This window comes from Scophthalmus maximus, chromosome 14 (assembly GCF_022379125.1).
Source record: "Scophthalmus maximus strain ysfricsl-2021 chromosome 14, ASM2237912v1, whole genome shotgun sequence".
Taxonomy (NCBI): domain Eukaryota; kingdom Metazoa; phylum Chordata; class Actinopteri; order Pleuronectiformes; family Scophthalmidae; genus Scophthalmus; species Scophthalmus maximus.
This window is the reverse complement of record NC_061528.1, coordinates 12653868-12673310: the sequence shown is the minus strand read 5'-3', so window position 1 is coordinate 12673310 and position 19443 is coordinate 12653868. Positions and strand designations below refer to the sequence as shown.

General features: G+C 43.2%; 1 protein-coding gene across 8 annotated transcripts; it reads left to right on the top strand.

Moving 5' to 3' along the window:
- The first annotated feature begins 720 nt into the window (after positions 1–720).
- On the top strand, positions 721–18949 carry si:ch211-39i22.1 (myristoylated alanine-rich C-kinase substrate). Of its 8 annotated transcripts, XM_047337232.1 has the most exons (13): positions 721–1030; positions 6737–6852; positions 7364–7498; positions 7529–7588; positions 7646–7889; positions 8128–8222; positions 8379–8505; positions 8967–8996; positions 12233–12259; positions 12790–12807; positions 14803–14919; positions 15802–15861; positions 15957–18949. In XM_047337232.1, exons 1-13 carry the CDS (start codon positions 967–969, stop codon positions 15983–15985), a joined length of 1122 nt encoding a protein of 373 aa, XP_047193188.1. In that variant the 5' UTR covers positions 721–966; the 3' UTR covers positions 15986–18949. The 8 variants fall into 8 exon arrangements, with proteins under 8 accessions (XP_047193188.1, XP_035507295.2, XP_047193187.1 ...); XM_035651402.2 differs by lacking the exon at positions 7529–7588; XM_047337231.1 differs by having other exon boundaries at positions 7529–7889.
- Positions 18950–19443: the final 494 nt, after the last annotated feature.

Here is a 19443-nt window from a genome sequence, read left to right as displayed (position 1 = left end):
GTCACAGCGACGTCTTTTAAAAAAAAAAAAAAAAGAACAACCACAAGTTAAAAGAGGAGTCAGAGGATATAGGAAAGAAAAATGCTCTCTCTCCAGATGCACCGCAGTGGTTGGTTAGCATGAGGTCATGTGTGGTTATTCTCAAATAGAAACCTGACATTAATTTAACATTAAAAAAACAGGGATCCAGCAATTCAGTATGCTCTCCAGAAACCTGATATTTTAATAAATCCGAGTAAATTATAGTCTTATTAGACTGTAAGAACGTGCTGTGTGCCGACTGCCTAAATCATTGCACTTCATAACTTTATAAGGGAATGGTTTATAGGCCAATAGGGATACTGATGGAGAGCATGTTCAAAAAAAATGTTTTTAAGTTGATGGATTCTATGCAAAAAAGTCTGCGCTTAAATCCACGAAGTGATCTTATTTTATAGGATGCTAATGATGGATCAGATATTAAAACGAAAAACGATATGACAGTTTGGACATGGTGATGACTTGAGTGAAAGAATGTTTCACACGGTTCTGGATGATAATGTGTATTCTCGCGATGAGGATGGCTTGATAGAGACGAGCAGGCCAACAAACAAAGACAATGAACATTCGCCAAAGTATTGGCAAAACCCAAGACCTCCGCTGCACCCGTACCCAGCCCCGGTGTCTGCACGCCTGCCTTTATTTGGGAGAAGACCCGCCCACCTTAATAAAGACTGGACCTCGGCTCTTCCAATTCAGACAAAAGGGGGAGAGCGACAGATCCGCGGCCGCGCGCACCGAGCACAGCATCTGAGCACCTTGGAGACGCCGCCGGCTTTTGACGCGCAAGAACGCACCGGCACACGCAGCGACACGCGCCCTCCGCATCCACCTGAGCGCGCCCCGAGTCGGCTGGTCGTCCAGTCCTGAGGCCGCGGAGAGCGACACCGAGCCCCGCTTCATTTGCAGCCAGAACACCGTGTTCCCATGATGTCATACCTGTGGATTCTGCTATTAGGGAGCCTGCTGGCTGCCAGCGCCAAGGCACAAGGTAATGTTGGGTTCCCCCCCCCCCCAATTATTTCATCTCGTTCTTTAAGCTGAATGCAAATACATATATTTTTTTCTGTCTGTCTGTTTGGTCATCTTCATCTCAGTCTCCATGTCTCCTTTCTGCTTCAACATCCCACTGGGTCTCAGCTCTTTCTCCCATTCTGTCGTTTCACTCCTCATCGTCTGCCGATCTTCCTTATTACTCATCCGTGTGTGTGTGTGTGTGTGTGTGTGTGTGTGCGCGCGCGCGCGCGCGATCGCGACAGTGAAATGCCAGTCTCTATCACCAGTCTGTCTGGCTCCCTGTTGGCATGTTCAATTTTGATTCACCTTTAATTGTATTCTGCTTGTTTTAATATGCTCGGAATGAATGAATGAATAATATATTTTAAAAAAACAATCTCTGCATTCTCCCTCCTCACTATGATTTCTCCAAGGCTCTTTTCAGCTCAGACATTACCAGTGGAATAGGTGTGCCATGTAATTTGGTCATATCATTTTGGACATGAGTTCTGGCCCACAAGGGTGTGGTGGACCCATTGTGCTTGCATAAGTAATTCTCTTCCTCTTTCTCTCTCTCCTTCATCCCCCTTTTGTCCTCGCATGTATCTATCTGATCCTTGTGGCTTTTTAAATCTCCCATCTTGATTTTGCTTCTCCATATCCCTCATTCTGCATTTCATGCTCCCTCCTCTTCCCCTTCCTCCGTCTTCAGCTGGACCATGGGCCCCTGCCCTGCCCTGCGGCACATGCAGAGGTTTTCAGATTGTTGGAAACTCCCAAATAAAATCGAGACACTTGACACAAACATGGCGAAATAGAGGAAAAGTGGCAGAGATGCTGGGAGAAGATGAAATAAAAATGTTGTTGCCAATTGAGATGAAAAGGAGGGAGGTATCCAAAGAAGAAACACGTCAGAGATGGTTAGCGCAACAGCAGGCCTCCTCATCAAACATGCATTGTGCAAACAAAAAATCAGTTGAACGTTGGTGCACTAGGATGCAAGCTGGTGTAATCTCACTCTACCGGTTTCACTTTTTAGTACCGGACAAAGAAACACACACACACTGATATACATACACACAAACACACACTCTAACACAGGTTCCCTTATTTTTCCTTTCTCTTTCCCAGACACACACACACACACAGACACACACAGACACACACAGACACACACACTTTTTCTCTAATTGCTCCAACTCTAGCCATTCTGTAAACCCAGTACTGAGGCACAGGAAATCTCAGAGGGATTGTTTGCTCGCTCGCAAGTGTGTGTACCACTGCAGTCCCAGTCACACTGCAAAAGATTGGGTTGCTAGGTCAGTTGCATGTGAGCGCACATCATGTGCGATGTGTGTAAGTTATGGAAGTAAAGGGTAGGGAGTGTCCCAGTAACTAGATCCAGCTCTAGCTGCAGACAACACCCAGCAACTCAACTAGTTTCAGCGCCTTCCTCTCCCCCAGGGCCCTCAGCATCTGTGTGTGTGTGTGTGTGTGTGTGTGTGTGTGTGTGTGTGTGTGTGAGAGAGAGGGTGGGTGGGTGTGGGCTATAACTTTAATGTACAGAACATGTGGGAGTAGGAGGGGTGCATTGTTAATGTGAGTCTGTACATATGTCAGTTACAGAACGTGTGTGTGTGTGTGTGTGTGTGTTAGAGGGAGATGAAAAGTGAGTGATGTGAGCCAGGTTTGTGTGTGTGTGCAATTTGTGTGTGCAGACTTGTCTGTGTTTACACTTTCAACTACCACTTTTGGTGGATAAGTGAAACACACACACACACACACACACACACACACACACACACTCACTCACTCCCATGGGGGCAGTTTTAAGGAGTGCATGATTGGAGTAAACAGCACTTTCTGTCCCACAAACACACAATAGACCCATACGTGACAGAACAAAAGACTTGTGGTGGTGCCTTTTTACAGCTGACACACATGCGCTGGCAGTTTCTGGTGTTCTATTACAGGGCAAGGCTTGGTTATTGGTTACACACACACATACGTGCATGTACACGCATTATTAGTCATTCAGCCACACACACACAAGTTCCTCACGACTCCGACTCTAATTGATGCAATGTGGACTGTGATAATGTGCATTACACAGCGAGAAGGTCAATGGCTTAGCTTATTTTGCCCTTTTTGCGATTTCTTAAAAGGTCAACATGATGCAAATGATGGGAAAGAGCCATGAGAGGTGATATAGGTGCCAAGAGAAACAGATCCAGTGGCACCAGTCCAGCACTAAAACGTCCATAAAGTGTGTGAAACGTGATATACAGTACATAACACCTAAAGTGCATTCCTCACGCTGTATCGGCTGTTGTTGAAGTGGCTCACCAACATGATGTAAATCGCTGAGAGTGGCTACTCATTTAACACAAAATATAAATTATTCATAAGAAACACAATTTGTTATATTTCATTGGTATTGCTATTGGTACAAATCTGTAAAAGATTTACTCTATGTGAGTCTTTCATTTCAATCATTTTGTGCCACATGAGCCCTGTTTTTTTTTTTTTAACCTTTAGCCGAAGCAGGGTTCCTTGAAGTGCCCACTCCGGCAGAGCTGCTGCCAAAATTAGTCGACTTCTCCGAGAGTTGTCACAATCTTGTTTGCTCGAATGGAATAACGTTGGTGTCTTTAGAAGTAGGAGTGCTTTTAATGTTTTGAGCCAAAAAAAAGTCCGGTTATTATGAATCGCAGAATAATTTTCCAATTGCAAATGTAAGCGTCACTCTTGACATGTGCATTACAAGCGTCACTTTTCCCTTGTGCATTTTGGTATAGATCCCTTTACACAACGGAAATGTTTCCTGTTTGTTACCAGCCGCTCTTTACTTCGACCTAGATATAGTTCAGAAAGTGCCATTAAGCACAATATGTAAAATTTTTGTGATAAAAATAGGTTTGTCCATTATGCTCACTGTCTTCTGTCCACACATACACCAGGTAGAATGGTGACGTTGAAATCTTTAAACGACTCGCGTGGTATTCCAGGAAACATGCTTCTTCATACCACTGTCATGTCTGTGCACTTAATGTAAAGCTACAACCAGCAGCTGGAAATACCAATAAGCGTTATTCCTAACAGCTTCAAACTATTCCTTTAAGGTGGGGCCACAAATTGTTCTCCTTGTCGGATGATTCAATACATATTAAAGACAGACAGACAGTCTGGTTATCAATCTATCAACCCCCCCCCCCCTCTTTAAAAGAACACAGTGTGACTAACAGTGTATAGCTTCCCAAATGTATAAACTGGATTGACTCGAGCGTTTCCCCGCTGGGACAGCCCACCCCCCAGTTTAACACTGCACATACTGCACAGTCCCATGCAATAGCGTGCGGCCATGTCAAAGACACACAGATGACTCATCAGCCTCCAGGGAAGGCAGTGGCAGAGAAACAGATTGAGTTTGGGAGGGGAGAGAGAGAGAGAGAGAAAGAAAGAAAGAAAGAGGACAGATGGGAGACTTTGGATGTGCAACCATTTGTTGCACTCCCGCACTAACGCAAAACAGGACAGGGCTTACCCAAGAGTGTGAGAGTGAAACTGAAGTTGTGCGCGCTCGTGAAGTTTTACGCGTGTGAACATGCGGTTATTTGTTCGTTTGGACTGAGGGGAGAAGGTGTTTTATGATTTTGCAATTTCTGCTGCGTGTGCGCGTGTGCGTGTGTGTGTGTGTGTGTGTGTGAGAGGTAGAGGGCGGGTAGGGGGAAGGGTTGTATGTGTGTTTGTAGCAGAGGTTGTTAGAGGAGGAAGTGGCAAACTGATAGATGGGAACATAATGTCCTATGGAGTGGCAACAGAAAGAGAGAGTTTATATAGGGCCCCCCCCCCCCCCCCCCCCCCCCACACACACACACACACACACATGCATGTAAGCACAATGCCATGCAAAAAAAACTTGCCCCCTTTTTTCCACGTATACTGCAAGTGGTATGCAAGTCAGCAAGAGGTTACTGGGCACTTTTGCACTGTTTACAGTAAGATTTCAATACGTTATCACGGCCGTGCAGTGCACTGGCGAGACGCATCATCTGGCATCTCAGCGTATTCCCACATCATTACCTTGGAAAGGCATGCCACAGTACATTTTCGATCCAGACAGCGATATCCACCGGGGCCATGGAGATAGTGGAAACACACACCCTGCACTTGCTGCACATGTAGTCACACGCGTAGTGACACCGTCCTGTTCATTAAGCGCCGCAGGCTGTTTGAGGTAAATCTCTGAGATTAATGTTTATCTGGGATGCTAAAGTGGTGGAGTGACATTCAAGGACAAAAAAGATCCTTTGTCATAGTCACCGTCACTGTACATCCGTGTGGGAGTGTCTCCGTGTCGGATATTCTTGTGTCAGTGCATGTGGTTCAGCCACACACTGGGTTTTTCCAGGTGTATGAATGTGGGCGTGTGTTTGTGTCACCTGCACTGCTCACTTCCAGAGAAAACCTGGCACAAAAGAAGTACTTCAGATGTGTTGATGCCGATCTCCCTCAAAGCTTCACCGACTCTGATGCAATCTCACTTGGCAAAGCAGTGATCCTTCCTTGGCAATTGGCAGCGAACAGCTGCCAAAAATGATGACGACTTTTTTTTAATTTAATGTTGAACATATTAAGGGAGAGAGTTTACTAAGCAGCAAAGTCCCTCTCATTACTTTATGATATGTTATTTCTTTCATCACAGTACATTTCCCCCCCACTTTTTTCAAGCTAACTTATTGAAGTTTTTTTTAACAGCTTCAAGGACAGCGTCACTAAAGCCATACATTGTAGACGGCTGTACCTCTATGTCACGTCTTGGTAGTTCTTATTTGGAAAAACGCTCTGCCCCAGTGAACCAGCATCAGGGTGCCGCTGAAATCAGCAGATCTAAGTAAGAAAGTCAGAGCCCAGTTTGCTGTTTCAGCTTCTCGCATTCGACGGCGGAATGTCACAGCACTGGCTCAAACACACACACACACACACACCATTCCCGTCTCACACACAGAATGACAAAGACGTGCTCTTTGCATTTTCTCATTAGTACAGAGTTGCAACTCCAGTGCTGAGGTCGAGACCTCATATGATGTTGAGGCGGGTCAGACGTAATCGCGGCGTCTGTCATCCAAGTGCGGCCGGAGCGTTAACATCAGGCACGAATCAGGCCAGGGCGTGGCTCTGTGTGTGAGCGCGTGTGTGTGTGTTGGGTGAAAGATGTGTTAGAGAATGTGTTGAATGCACCACAACTCGACAACCATTTAGACCAATGATTTTAGACTTGTTTTTAAACAGATGGATTAGGTCATGCGGTTTTTAATAATTAAGAATAATCAGGACGGGTCTTCATATTTATACATTTTTGGCTTTTTGTATATAAAGAGTAGAATACACAAACTACTTGTCAATAAGAGGAATCTTATAGACGTTGTCTAGTTGGAGGAAACTCCCGTTGAGACTTTGAGGCGGATTTTGAGTTGCCCCGGCTGCTTCCTCTCCTCCTCGTTCTCAAAGCGAAAATAATCCGCTCACAGGTTTCTCTCAGCTGTGTGATGTTTGCTGAAGCACCAGGGTTTCAGGTCAGCCCTTCATCGTCCCCCCACACCTTTTCGTAATGGATCTTTCTCAGTTGTCAGCGCTTCACTGGATGTGTGCTCTTTGTTCATTATTCCCTCACTTTCTCCCTTCGCGTATCGCTGTGCAGATGATCTACCTCCAGCAGAGGAGGAAGCAGCTCCTGAGAACTCGGCCCCTGAGGCTGCAGGGCCAGAAGCCGACGGAGAACCTGAGGCGGACAAGGAAACTGAGCCCGCAGCAGAGGTGAGGAGCGGGAACGCATGTGTGGTTTAGGCCTTACTGTGTGAGAATAAGTTCTGTTACAACTTATCTAGGGAAAGAATAACTTAAGAGTGAGTCACGTAAAGGTGGACATAGTAGGTCATTTGTCGTGTTAAGCCCCAGTCCCAACTCCAAAGTCCTGCCTAGCCTGGAGCGCTGCTAGAGGGTTTGAGCCATCTGAAAACATATTAACAGCAGCTCTGACATAGTGAATACATATCTGTAAATGCTGGTCATTTGACAAGCTGACACATATCAGCTGGCTTAAAAAATGTGTGACTCATCATTTAAGTTGTTGGTCAGATGTACTGTAGAAGGTTTATGTTATGTACGTTTACTGGCTTGAAATATAATGGCATATCCTGACCATTTTTGGCGTAAGACCTCCCGGCACCTGAAAGCCAACTCAACATCTGTGAAGATGAGTTTTTCTTGACCATCGCGTTGTGCAAATTTTAAAACGTAACAGTGTCATTTCATTTGCCGAATGCAGGAAATACCACCATCGGTGAGTGCACCCGAGCCTGACGCTGAGCCTGAAGCTGAGGCCGAGGTGGTAGCGACTGCAGGTGGGGACGTAGAGCCAGCAGCTCCTGAGGCTGGGGACGTAGAGCCAGCAGCTCCTGAGGCTGGGGACGTAGAGCCAGCCGCTCCTGAGGCTGGGGACGTAGAGCCAGCAGCTCCTGAGGCTGGGGACGTAGAGCCAGCCGCTCCTGAGGCTGAGGCAGAGGAAGAAGCGACTGCAGGTGGGGACGTGGAGCCAGCCGCTCCTGAGGCTGGGGACGTAGAGCCAGCCGCTCCTGGCGCTGTGGACGCGGAAGCAGCAGCTACGGAAGCAACGGAAGGCGGGGACGTAGAACCAGCTGCTCCTGAAGCTGTGGACACAGAAACAGCAGCTCCTGCAGCAGGGGACGTCGAACCAGCCGCTGGAGATACAGAAGCAGTGACACCAGCCGCCGCAGCAGCAGCAGACGCAGAGGCTGATGCAGCAGCAGGAGCAGCAGCAGCAGCAACACAAGGTTATCAATAAGAGTTTAAAAATGCACGTTGAGAATTATAATGAAACTGATGATGAATTTCACTTGTGTTCTTTGCTCACTGTTGCCTACTCCTTCCATGAGGGTGTGCGGCTGTGGCACAGTCCACCTCTCCTGTTGTGCCCGGAATCTGTGTTAAAAAGACCTGTGAAACAAGCCATATTATAACGGCCGGGTAAATGAGTGATCTAATACCTGACCTCCTCTTTGTTCGGTCCAGAACCGGCAGCCGACCCAGAGGTCGCGGAGCTACCTACAGCTGTTGCAGAGGATGAACCCACTGCAGGCCCCGATGCAACGCCAGCTCCGGTGGAGGTCAGTAGCTCATATCACATCCTATTCTCCAGCCTACTCCGACAAAGATATTGCAGTCTTAAGAAACGTCCATATTCCAAATATAAAACTAAACACAGTAACTGACATACGTTGTAAAAAGCATGGATCTTATACAATATGATACATGTTTCACAGAGTGGGCCTGACGCTGAGGCGGATCCAGATGTAGATGACAATCAGGAAGAACCAACTGATCCAGCTGCAGCAAAACCAGAAGTTTCCGATAATATTGTGACAGGAGTCAGGGCCCTTGTCCCTACAGGTAAGACAGCAATGAAAAAATTTTAAATTCTTCGTGAAGGGTGTTTTCTGCTGCGTTTCTGTGCATGTCATGTTACGCCAAGTCGTGATAAATTTCCCATGTTCAAAGTTTGTGGTTCTTTCACGTATAATATATAAAGTACGTTCATTTTAGACAACTAAGGCAAATTGATAGACATTCACATATTCTTCCTTTCTGAACGTTTAGACGTTCTTTAGCGAGCTGGGGGTGTTAATAAATAGTTATTGCTAGTGATGTATGGAGGCATTATTATATAAATAATTGAATTCCTTTCAAAATTAGAAAATTTTCTTTCTGCCTTTATAATCGCATAATACAGAAAATATCGGATTCATGTTCTATAGCTGCGCTGCTGGTGATAATGGTATCTCTAGCCAGCTCCATTTTATGAAGTGGATTTTACATCCCAACACAATTCTGTTCTTTGTCTTTGCCAACAGTTGAAGAGGATGTCGCTGACCTGAATGCAGGTACGTTATTTGTTTATTTTTTCTAAAACCACATTAAATAAACCTCCAACTTTCTGCAGCCAAGTCTTGCTTCAGCTAAACAAGCTACTATAATTGCTTAAAAGTATGACTCAGAAGCTCTTTTCATCTTACAAGAGCACTTCAGGACTGCATAATAAAAAAAACAAACAGTTTATTTCAGTAACTACAGTAACGGTGAATCCACAAAGAAGCTGGCCTGGTGGACTCATGCTTGTAAATGTTAATTCCTACACAGCAACCTTTTCAAAACATTATAGAAACGGTAACAGAGGAGGCTCCTGGTGGGGAATTAGCTTGGAAATCACTGAACAGAATGCATGGACTGACTTCTGTTGTGTGTTTGCCTCAAACTCTGAATCGGCCACAGCATCTGAAAATGAAATAAAACGATTTAAAGAATATAATTTTTCACCAGAACAAGCCCACCTGAGATATATCTTTAAATTGATGTTCTTTTTATATTTGACCTCATGAATATTCATTATGAGAGAATAAGAGTATATTTCCTGCTTTGATGAGTTATCATGTTCTATTTTGCGTCAACTCCCTATTTTCTGAACCAATTGATGGCAAACAGATGTGCTTTTCGTTCAGAGAATACAAATCATTTAGGGAGGTTATGAGTTTGGATTTCGTCCCATTCCGTTTTACCTCCTAATTTGCACATGGTATGGTTTTGAGGAAACCTCCCAAATGACCTCAGTTTGATTTTTATCACAATTCAAATGTCCTCCTCTATTGTTCAACCTAATCTGCTCTATGGACTCCCCTCGCTCAAACCTGAATTCTTGCTCTTTGCCTTCTAACTTTTCCATTCCTGCATTAAATGTCCAGAGCACTGATGTCATTTGTTTTCTCAAGAATAGTTATTTGATGCTAAGCTGGCAATTAGATAAGTCGCGGCCGCACCTCAGAAAGTGGCGTGCCGTGGACTGATCAGGAAACGGTTGCTCTGGAGGGTTTCGTTCACGTGGCAGAGGAACAGTCTCTGGGATAAAGAAAGGGCATCTTGTCCCTCCCGAGGAGAAGGTGAATGAGAGGAGGGAAGGAACAAGCTAAACAGTGGTGTAAAAGAACAGGTACGAAGAGATAATAGAGAAATGGCTGGGAGGGGAAAGTGTGAATGGAGGTTAATGGAAAAGCAAGGGAGGAATAAAAAAGGAAAGAACGGACAACACAGGAGACTGTGAGTGTTGGTGATAAACCTCGCCCAAAGTATTGTTTCATCACTCCCTCATGACACACTCAGCTGTGAAAAATTGTGCTTTACAATGTGAACTCTTGTTGAGATGTACCATCTGTATCGATCGCAGGATCATTGAACCTATGAGGTTATATCTGCCGTAAATGAATTGACTGATCCTACGTCGCCCTGCCCAGCCCTGTACACTGAGTTACACATGTTGCATGAGTCACTTGCCCCCCCCCCCCCCCCCCCCCCCCCCCCCCCAGTGAATATAGAGTCAGAGCAAGGTGTTGTTACTGACAGATACTAGCTGATAATATTTAATCTAAGTCAACACTAGTTCACAGGATCGCCATCACACCCTTGGAGCTGGAGGTGTCCCGTCTTTGGTGAACATCTGGAAGATATTCCTCTTGGGTGGGACGACAAAAAGATAATATCTATAGAGGGATTAATGTTACATTTCTGTCGCGACACGCCAGTGCAGGCTTAAACATGGAAGATGCTCTGGCAGGAAGTGGACTCACATCGAAACTGTTCTTCTTAATTGTATTAAAATGTCCTGGATAGGCCACAGGAAACCTTTGGGAACAAGGTTAGCATTACAAACGAGCACTGGTGAGAGCACAGTTGCATTCGGGTTAATTTTATCATTGTCGCCTGGTTACCCCAATCCCTTGGATACCTTTTTTTGTCACTCAATGGGCTGTTTGGAACTATGTGGTGCGGCGAGATTGGCCTTGTTTACCACAGTGTCTACATCTCTGTAGGATCAAGCATACAGTACACAGAGAGGAGGTTTTGCTGTGTGCTTGTTCGCATAAACTAGTATGTTTTCACTAAAAGACAACAATTATAGATGGCTACATTCACTCGACATGAAGAGGTAGTCGACAGGCAATTTGATCCGGTGCAAATTGTATATTACAGCACACGATGCGGTTAGACCAGTTGTTGGTGGATTATTTCCTTGTCTTACTTGAGCAAACGAACAGCTAAAAGAACTCATAGATATTTGTGCACAGAGCTGAAGACAACTAATCCTACTATAGCTAATCCTCAGCAATTTCATGTCATACTAAAAAAAGGTATTAATACATTTCTCCTGCTCTATTCATAGCCATTCCTGTTGAAACTGACACCAAGTTTTATTACTAAGAACATTAGCACTGCCTCCGAAACAACGGCATCGACTCGTGGGCCAGGCCATCTTCATACATGTACTGGCTGTAGTCTGGCATCAAAACTATAAGAGTATGAGCTTTACCACTTGGTTTGAAGCCACTTGGTTTGAAGCACTTGACAACATGAAGACTGTGCCTTGTAAACTGCGATTTGAGACATTCCTCTAGTACATCTCTATACTTTGCGAATGCCGTGCCAAAAACTATTGAGCTCGGTTCCCATGACACGAGACTGAATTTACTTGTTTTACCTCCCGGGTAACAAAAGATGAATCACCAGCCACAAGGCAATTGAACTGACGGGAACAGAAGCAGCTCCTCTTGGCGTTCAGTTTATCCCCCGTTTGAAAGCCGATTCACATAGGCTGGTATAATCGTTATAATCTAATGGAAGGCGCTCTTCTCCAGTGCTCTGTTATTAGTGGCTCTGTCAAGTCGAGGCAGGTAGAGTGACTTAACCCTGTGTCACAGGCGTATACAGACAGGCAGCCCAGAGCCAGATAACAGGGCATATGTTGCATATGGATCCAATCAAAGATCAGAGAGAGACACAGAGGGTGTGCCTTGCTATCAGATATTATATCTCTCTGATATTATAAAAGCATGTCTGTGTGTGCACAGAAGAAACTGTTCACGCAGAGTTAATGTGTGTGTGTGTGTGTGTGTGTGTGTGTGTGTGTGTGTGTGTGTGTGTGTGTGTGTGTGTGTGTGTGTGTGTGGGTTTCCAAACTGGTTAGGACAGAAACTCTAGACCTCTCAATGCCTCCGAGGCATAAACTACCACGAAGAGAATGAATCCCGTTCTTTGCCTTTAATCACTTCGCTTCCTTTCTTTCTCTCTTCAGCACCTGTTGCTGGCCCCCAAGAAGATGGTAAGGCCATTTTTTTGTGTTCATGTTTGAAACATGCGTGATAACAAAACGAAATCCAAAGAAAGTTCACATCATTGCATCTTTAAATACGACAGCACTGATTGTAGAGCTTATGTAGCCCTGTGGATATTACTGGCATGTGGCTGACAATCAAAACGGGATACAAGACGAATGGAAAAATGGGCTCCCTTCTGCTTTGGTTCAAACAGTGTTCCAAACATACTGTACTACTCATTCTCTCGGTGCATCTGTTGGAAGTGCTACTTTTGACGCGCTTCCACAATTGTTCCTGATTGTCAACTGGGAAATAAGCGACATCAGAATGATAGGTGCATGTTTGTTCCTGTGTAACTTATCAGTTCCACGTGTCACATTAAGTATGTAGCTCCTTTGGTATATGCAAATCAGTTGTTGACCCTGCATCATTCAAAGAGACAGTATCTACCATAATGCATGACCAAAACCAGTTTGTTTATGGTGAAGTTTCATGTTGCTAATTGTTCTTTTGTGTCCTCCGTTCTAATCACTAGACAAGCCGCAGGCCCAAGGTGAGTTATCATTCCTCTCCCTTTTGGTTTTGGTTTGACACACATCCACCCATACTCCCATGCACAGCCCCACACATACCTGCAGTTTAAGCATTACGCTATTGTCTTAGGTAGGTGTGTTGTTGCTGCTTGAGGTTTTAAAACCTTTTTTCTCCCCCATTTCACGAACAACAAGTTCAGGCAAAGGAGACAAAAAGGTGATGGCTGTTGTTTAAATTGGAGAATTTTAAGTGGCTAAAACGTTTATGTCACCAGTGTCGACATTTGTAATCGTAACGTTTTAAAGACTGTTTGATAGGAAAGAGCTCATAGATATGGAAAAATAAGTTTTGTGTTAGTGCACCTATTTCTAATGTTAATTGTTCGATCTGTTAAAGTATTAGGGCTTTAGTTTGTCTAATTCACAACACTGCACGATGACACAAAGTCAAACTCAAACTTACTTTTTCAAAAATCATTCAAAAGGAATGTTACTTGTATTTGTAGCTCGTGATTAAAATGATGTAAGAGATAAATATTAACAAGATCTACTGTAGCTGTCAAGTGTGTCATAGACCTGACTGCCTTTAGCAGTAGCAGATTGTGATAGAGCTTGTGGCTGCCGACCACAGGTTCCCATACATTTCTGTTTCCATAGTGCATTCTGTCTGCCAGTTTGTAAACTGTGTCTGTGTGTATGTCTGTGCTGCACAAACCGGCGTGTCAGTGCCGCGTGTTCTGCATTTGTGCGCATGCACGTTCGCACACGTCTGTGTCTGCGCCCACCTTAACTTCCATTTACTGACTCACTTAATTCTTCCCTTTTATTCCACCTAATTTCACTGACTCACTTCGCTTCCTTGAATGTACCTCGTGTCACGCAAGTTCTCTTGCTGATCCTAGCCCTCGTTTTTTTTTCACCGTTCACTTGATTTATCGCCATCTGTTTTTCTTCGTCATCCGCTGACTCACCCACTACACACCATTATCCCCTTTTCCTCTCCATCTTCCCCTCCACTGTCACTGCAGCATATCCTGCCATTATTACTGTTATTACTCTGTGTTGACTGAAGCCACTGCAGGAAGAAGGAAAAACTAGTGTGTAGAAGATATTTGAAGGAAAACGTTTAATTGAGGGCAAGTTTATGATATTTGATCCATTTCTATCAAATCTTCAATCTTAAATTGCATAAAAGGAGTTGCAGGTTTGATTTAGCCAGCAATGCCTTCTCTGCTTTATAATTTAGTCTCTACTATTTTCTTCTACTTTGCTCATTCAGAGGACTCCAGCACCATAAAATATTATATATCATACTGTATGATTATACTGTGTGCGGCTTAATTAAATCTGTTTGCTGTTCAATCAATTTTTAAGTAAAGTAGTAGAAAGCAAATATACATTTACTTAAAAACTGAGTGATTTTGTGATATTTGTTCTCGTACTTTTACCTGTAAATGGAGCATTTTTATGTACTTTAAACAAGAATCATACATAATGCGATGATCATTTTGGCATGGTAGGTTATCTGCGTTTGTTTTGTCTGTTAATAGTCCTTTAATGCCTTTAATAGTCTGTGAAAGGTATTTGCTGTATGCTGTGACACAGCAGGGAAACTATTCAGATCATTGCTGTCATAGTAACTGTGAATTATGTCCTTTGGCTGTCGAAATTGTAGATGAGTGATAAGGGATCCGAAAATGTTGCGACAAGATGATGCACCTGTTTCTCTCTCTTGCTGCACAAACGCACGCACACACGCAGAGGCATGCACACACTGAGCCTCAGTGCTGTAATGCCTTTCATTATTTCAAAATGGCACCCCGTGGTGACTCATGAACATTGCAATCTCCATATAGCAGGTGTTTCAGCACAGTGCAGTCACATCTGTATCATAAAACATGCTCAAACTAATATATTTAGAGTTCAATGGTATTCTCATATGAAAGCTGACTACGTATTTTTAGCTCTCGTGCACTGGTATCATTTTTTCTTCTTTGTCTCTTTGTTTCCTGCAGAAGCCAGCTCCAGCTCTCTAGCAGGCATCCTGTGTGGAATTGCCGTGGCTGGTGTGGCAGCAGTTGCTGGATACTTCACCTATCGGAAGAAGAAACTGTGCTTCCAAAATAGACAGGGTAATTATCTCGCCGAGTAGTCCTTTGAAAGGTGGTACCATCACGGTACCATTTACACATTTCTTTAGCCAAGCTCATATGTGAGATGGATGGTGTGTGCGTGCGTGTGTGTGTTTGTGTCTTTGAGGTTTTGGAGGTCAGCAATCCTTCTTTGAGAGACAGAGCAGACTCAGCTTTAGAAAGTCTTATCAGTTATGGTCAACTCACACACCCCGACCTGCATAGCAACACAGCAAACTCAGCGTCATTTTCATTTACTGTCAACATTAACAACAGGCCATTCTGGTTTTCAGTGATAAAAGGCAAATGTCAGAATTGAGAATAACAATTGCACTGTGAATGTGACCATTAATAGCTGGTAATTATCAGTTATCTAATTGCGAATAAAGATCAATTTTAGAATTTAATTGGCCCTATGCCTCTGTGGATTTCCGAGTGATAAATAAATGATTCTCCCTCAGATGAAAATCGAGAGCGTACAGACAATATTGTCATAAGCATTTACAGCCCAGAGCTGCTCCACTGACTATAAGTGGGAGGTCCCGACTGCACACATATGAGCAGTTTAGCACATTTACGCCAGAAATAATGAATCAAATTTTCATGGTGGTGATAATAAGCAATTAGAGCCGAGAAATATTAACATCCTCAGAAACTCCCTCTGGGTGCTCTCTCTGTCATGCTTAATTTATGGTCAGCTGGGCTGTATAGTTTCACAATTACAGAGGAGGAATAGAGCCCTCTTTGTCATATTTGCCAAAGGCTACAATATACAGTGATCCATGTTAATGAGTAGAAAAAGGAGTTAGTTAGCTAAATGCTCAAAACATGTGATGTCTTGTCTTGTGTGGCGTACGACTGACTTTTAATCTCTGTCTTTAGAAGCGGATCCAGAGGCGGCACGCAAAGCTGACCCAGCAGAGGCTGAGTCAGATCCGCAGGGTATGACACACATATATAAAACACATAAACACACAAAAAATACATTACTTTTGAATGCTTTGACCTTTACAGTGGGATTTTTTTTCTGTTTGCAGTCCTTGGCAACCTGCTGAACTCCCCCTAGACCAGCAATGATCAGACGACTGACTGTCTCGACCAACTACAGTCGACAAAGAGGCAATCTCACTGTTAGGGCTCCGTCCTCTGTAGAGCTATATTACTGTGAGGCCCCAGAGTAGGGGCTGTGCGTGTGTGTGTGTGTGTGTGTGTATGTGTGTGTATGTGTGTGTGTGTGTGTGTGTGTGCGTGCGTGTGTGTGTGTGTGTGTGTGTGTGTGTGTGTGTTTGTGCGTGCGTGCGTGTGCATGTGCATAAATGTGGGGTAAAAGGAGTTCGACAAGAAAAAAGAAAAGTAAATATTCTCTATGTGAACCTTAGGGGTTTTATGATTGTCACAACTTAGGAATTTATTGAAATGATTGGCCAAATTTTCTACTTTAAACCAAATCAAAAAACTTTTGTTTGATGAATTATGACCATGGGGTGGCTAACTACCTTTTCTTATTGTTATTTGTATGGCTACCATCTAGTTCTTGTAAGTGTGAATACAAACCAGTGACGGATTCTGATGTTGTAGTTATTTAACTTTATACTGAATTCTTACAAGTGAAATTTTCTATTTCTGTCATTGTTTGAGCCATCCATATGATTTTGAAAACCCGCTCACTTAAGTTAAAACAGCTCTCATTTTCTATACCATTATCTGCAGTATACATGCAGTATAGACGGATAACAGGGGGCTTCGATAACTGCCACTGCATCCCCCGGATTTTGGTGAGGAATGATTGTATAGGCCTTTTTCTCAGCAGACACGTTGACTTGTCACAGTGTGTTCCTGATGAATGAGACAAAGTTGTCTCCTGTGAAAAGGCCTGTAGGATCCTAGGATTCTGGGGGATGCTCTTAAATGGTCCACTCTGTGTGAAGAGGGCCTCTGATGTCACTGTATGTTTGTGTTTGTTTGTGTGTCTATTGATCGGTGAAGGGGCTTAGTCTTTAATCCTGTTGGGTCACTATCACTCTTCCTCAGTCTGGTCAGTGAATGAAATGAAGACAATTCTAATTAAACACTCAAAAGTACAAATAAAATTTAAAATCTATATGCAAATTCAAACATATGAATTTAATTACCAGTATTTTCCATACAAAAAAAAAGATATTTAAAATATATTTCTAAATTTAACGAAGGGGGTTGAAGTGACGTCTTGTCCAACCCATTGTGACAATGGAGGAATGATCACCTGATATGAACAAATTCAAAAGAGGTCATGTAGTGATGTATTACACATTGTTCTGATGTAGTCTGTGTTAATCTAGTTGTGATGCAGTAGTTTCTTCTCTTTAGTGCCTTTCACTGACGCAGCCTGACTTGACCAATTTTCAGACACACAGAGGAGACCTGGAGCTAACGCAGTTGACGAATGTATCAAAAAAATATATCTTAGACAGATAATTGAGGAATGTAAAGTGATGCTTGTGCGTGTAAAACTGTTCCATTATTGTACATTATTGCAACAGATCTTACATATCTCTCCACAGAGGGCCAGTTAGTTATTTTATTTCCAGTAATTTTTTTGACAAATGTGGCATCCCACACTGGTTAGACAGCCTCCGTTTAAACTTTCCTCACTGTGTGTCTCTTCATGTGAGCAAGCCAGTCGCTGTGACAGTGTTTTTGTATCATTCATATCCCCACATTACAAACGCCATTCACCTGTGATTTTTATATGAATTCAATATTTAGCAGTGGTGCCTCAGAGCTGACACAGATAATCGTTCGTCAACTTGCTTGCTGTGGTATTTTGTGATTATTACTGTGAAATGCCGAAGCAGTGCTATTGAAAAAAAAAGAAAAGAAAGCCCAACCTTTTTTTTTTTACAGCTGTAGCACAAAAATATTTACTTCTGAATGTCTTTCTGTTGCCTTGCAGTTTTGTACTTGCTCTGCTCCCTTTAAACACAGGGTCATAGAGGTCGCATAGTGCTGCGGTTCATGTTAAGTGTTACTTAAAGCACCATATAGCTGCAATACAGGACAGAGACTGTTGCTAACAGCCTTGCCTCAAGCTGAGAAATATAGTCTTTGATGTCACATATCAAATAATTCTACTGTAGAAACTGTCGACTGGATGCCAGTTCAAAGTTCGCTTTGAATTGCCTTCTTATCCTGTAATCTGTGATAGACTGGGTTTCTCTCGACACACTAAACAGGTGGATGTCTTATGTCTGAAATCTCTTATGACCTTGCTACATTGGGATGGAGTGATAATGCACAAAGTACCCTCTGAATAATAGTACAAGCATTCAGATATAGCCACTGATGCCTTCAGAGCAGAAGATTCTCCTTTTAATGCAGATCTGGCCTCCTCCGTGTGCTCCAGTGAGCGCAATAGGAATCAGCATGAGCGCTCTGCTACCACACAGTGCACAATAGGAAAGTTTTTACCCAGGACTGATTTGATGTAGAGACTAAAACAACAACAAAATGTCCTTCAACAGAACAAGCACTGCTTGTGTTTTGAGCTGGGTCAACTTCATTTTTGTCCCAGGCAGTCAGATTCCTTGAAACTATCCAAACCAGAATGTAAACCAAGGCAATCTTCAACTTATTGGGTCCTGAAGTGCACTTTGCAGCTAATGCTGGGGCATCAATCATGGCGCTGACCAGTCCTGCCTTATACCACCTCTTGAATATCCCAGAGAGGAAAACAAAAGAACCATGTCATCTACAGAGAGAAACGGTGAAACGAGCAGAGATGTTTTGCAGGTTATTTTAATAGCAATCTCTACGGGAGAAGCACTTTCCTATCCTGTATACGTCTTGATTCATTCAGCATTCATTTAGACAATTCATTTTCCATTTAGATTAGTGTAACTTTTTATTTAAATATTCTGTGTTTTTGTTTTGTGTAGGAACCGTAGTCTTCATTTTTGTCATCTGGCACTTGTGTTGGTCTTCTGAAATTGTGTAAATAATGTCTGAGGAGTCAATTAAACGTGGGAGTTGGTGTGTTATTCCCCTGCCAAAATGCCTTGCGTGTTTTTTTTGTTTTGTTACTATAGTATTACACACAATGACCTTATTTAACTCATTCAACTTTGTCACAGAAGATAATATATATACAGTATATTGCGTAATTAGTGTTTGTCGTTGATAGAAAAAGACCATTAGGTAAAGTGTGTGTGCTTGCAATGCTTTTGTCTCTTTGTTTGTGACTTTCCATTAGTCAATCCAACACAATGCATTGTTTGGAATATCAATAGAGCTCAGGGAGGAATAAAAAACGAACAGTCATCATAAAACATGACCTTCGATGCTTGATATGTGAGGTAACTATTCAAGGGGAACTTTGTGAATGATTTATGTTGATAGGTCCACCTGAGGCTCTCAGAAGGTCATGCGCATGATTCCTATATATGTGCACATATTTATTTCACACCTGTCAGCCATCACACCCATGTATGAGTAGCTATGGAGACCTCATATTAGGGCTCGTTTGGGTTAGGTTTCACAAATCACGTT

What these genes read in the sequence shown, in the direction of transcription:
- si:ch211-39i22.1 (XM_035651395.2), top strand. Translation starts at nt 967, where the DNA reads ATGATGTCATACCTGTGGATTCTGCTATTAGGGAGCCTGCTGGCTGCC. An exon ending in AGCAGCAGCAGCAACACAAG is followed by an intron (nt 7,890 to 8,127) that starts GTTATCAATAAG and finishes TGTTCGGTCCAG; the next exon opens with AACCGGCAGCCGACCCAGAG. An exon ending in TGTCGCTGACCTGAATGCAG is followed by an intron (nt 8,997 to 12,232) that starts GTACGTTATTTG and finishes TTCTCTCTTCAG; the next exon opens with CACCTGTTGCTGGCCCCCAA.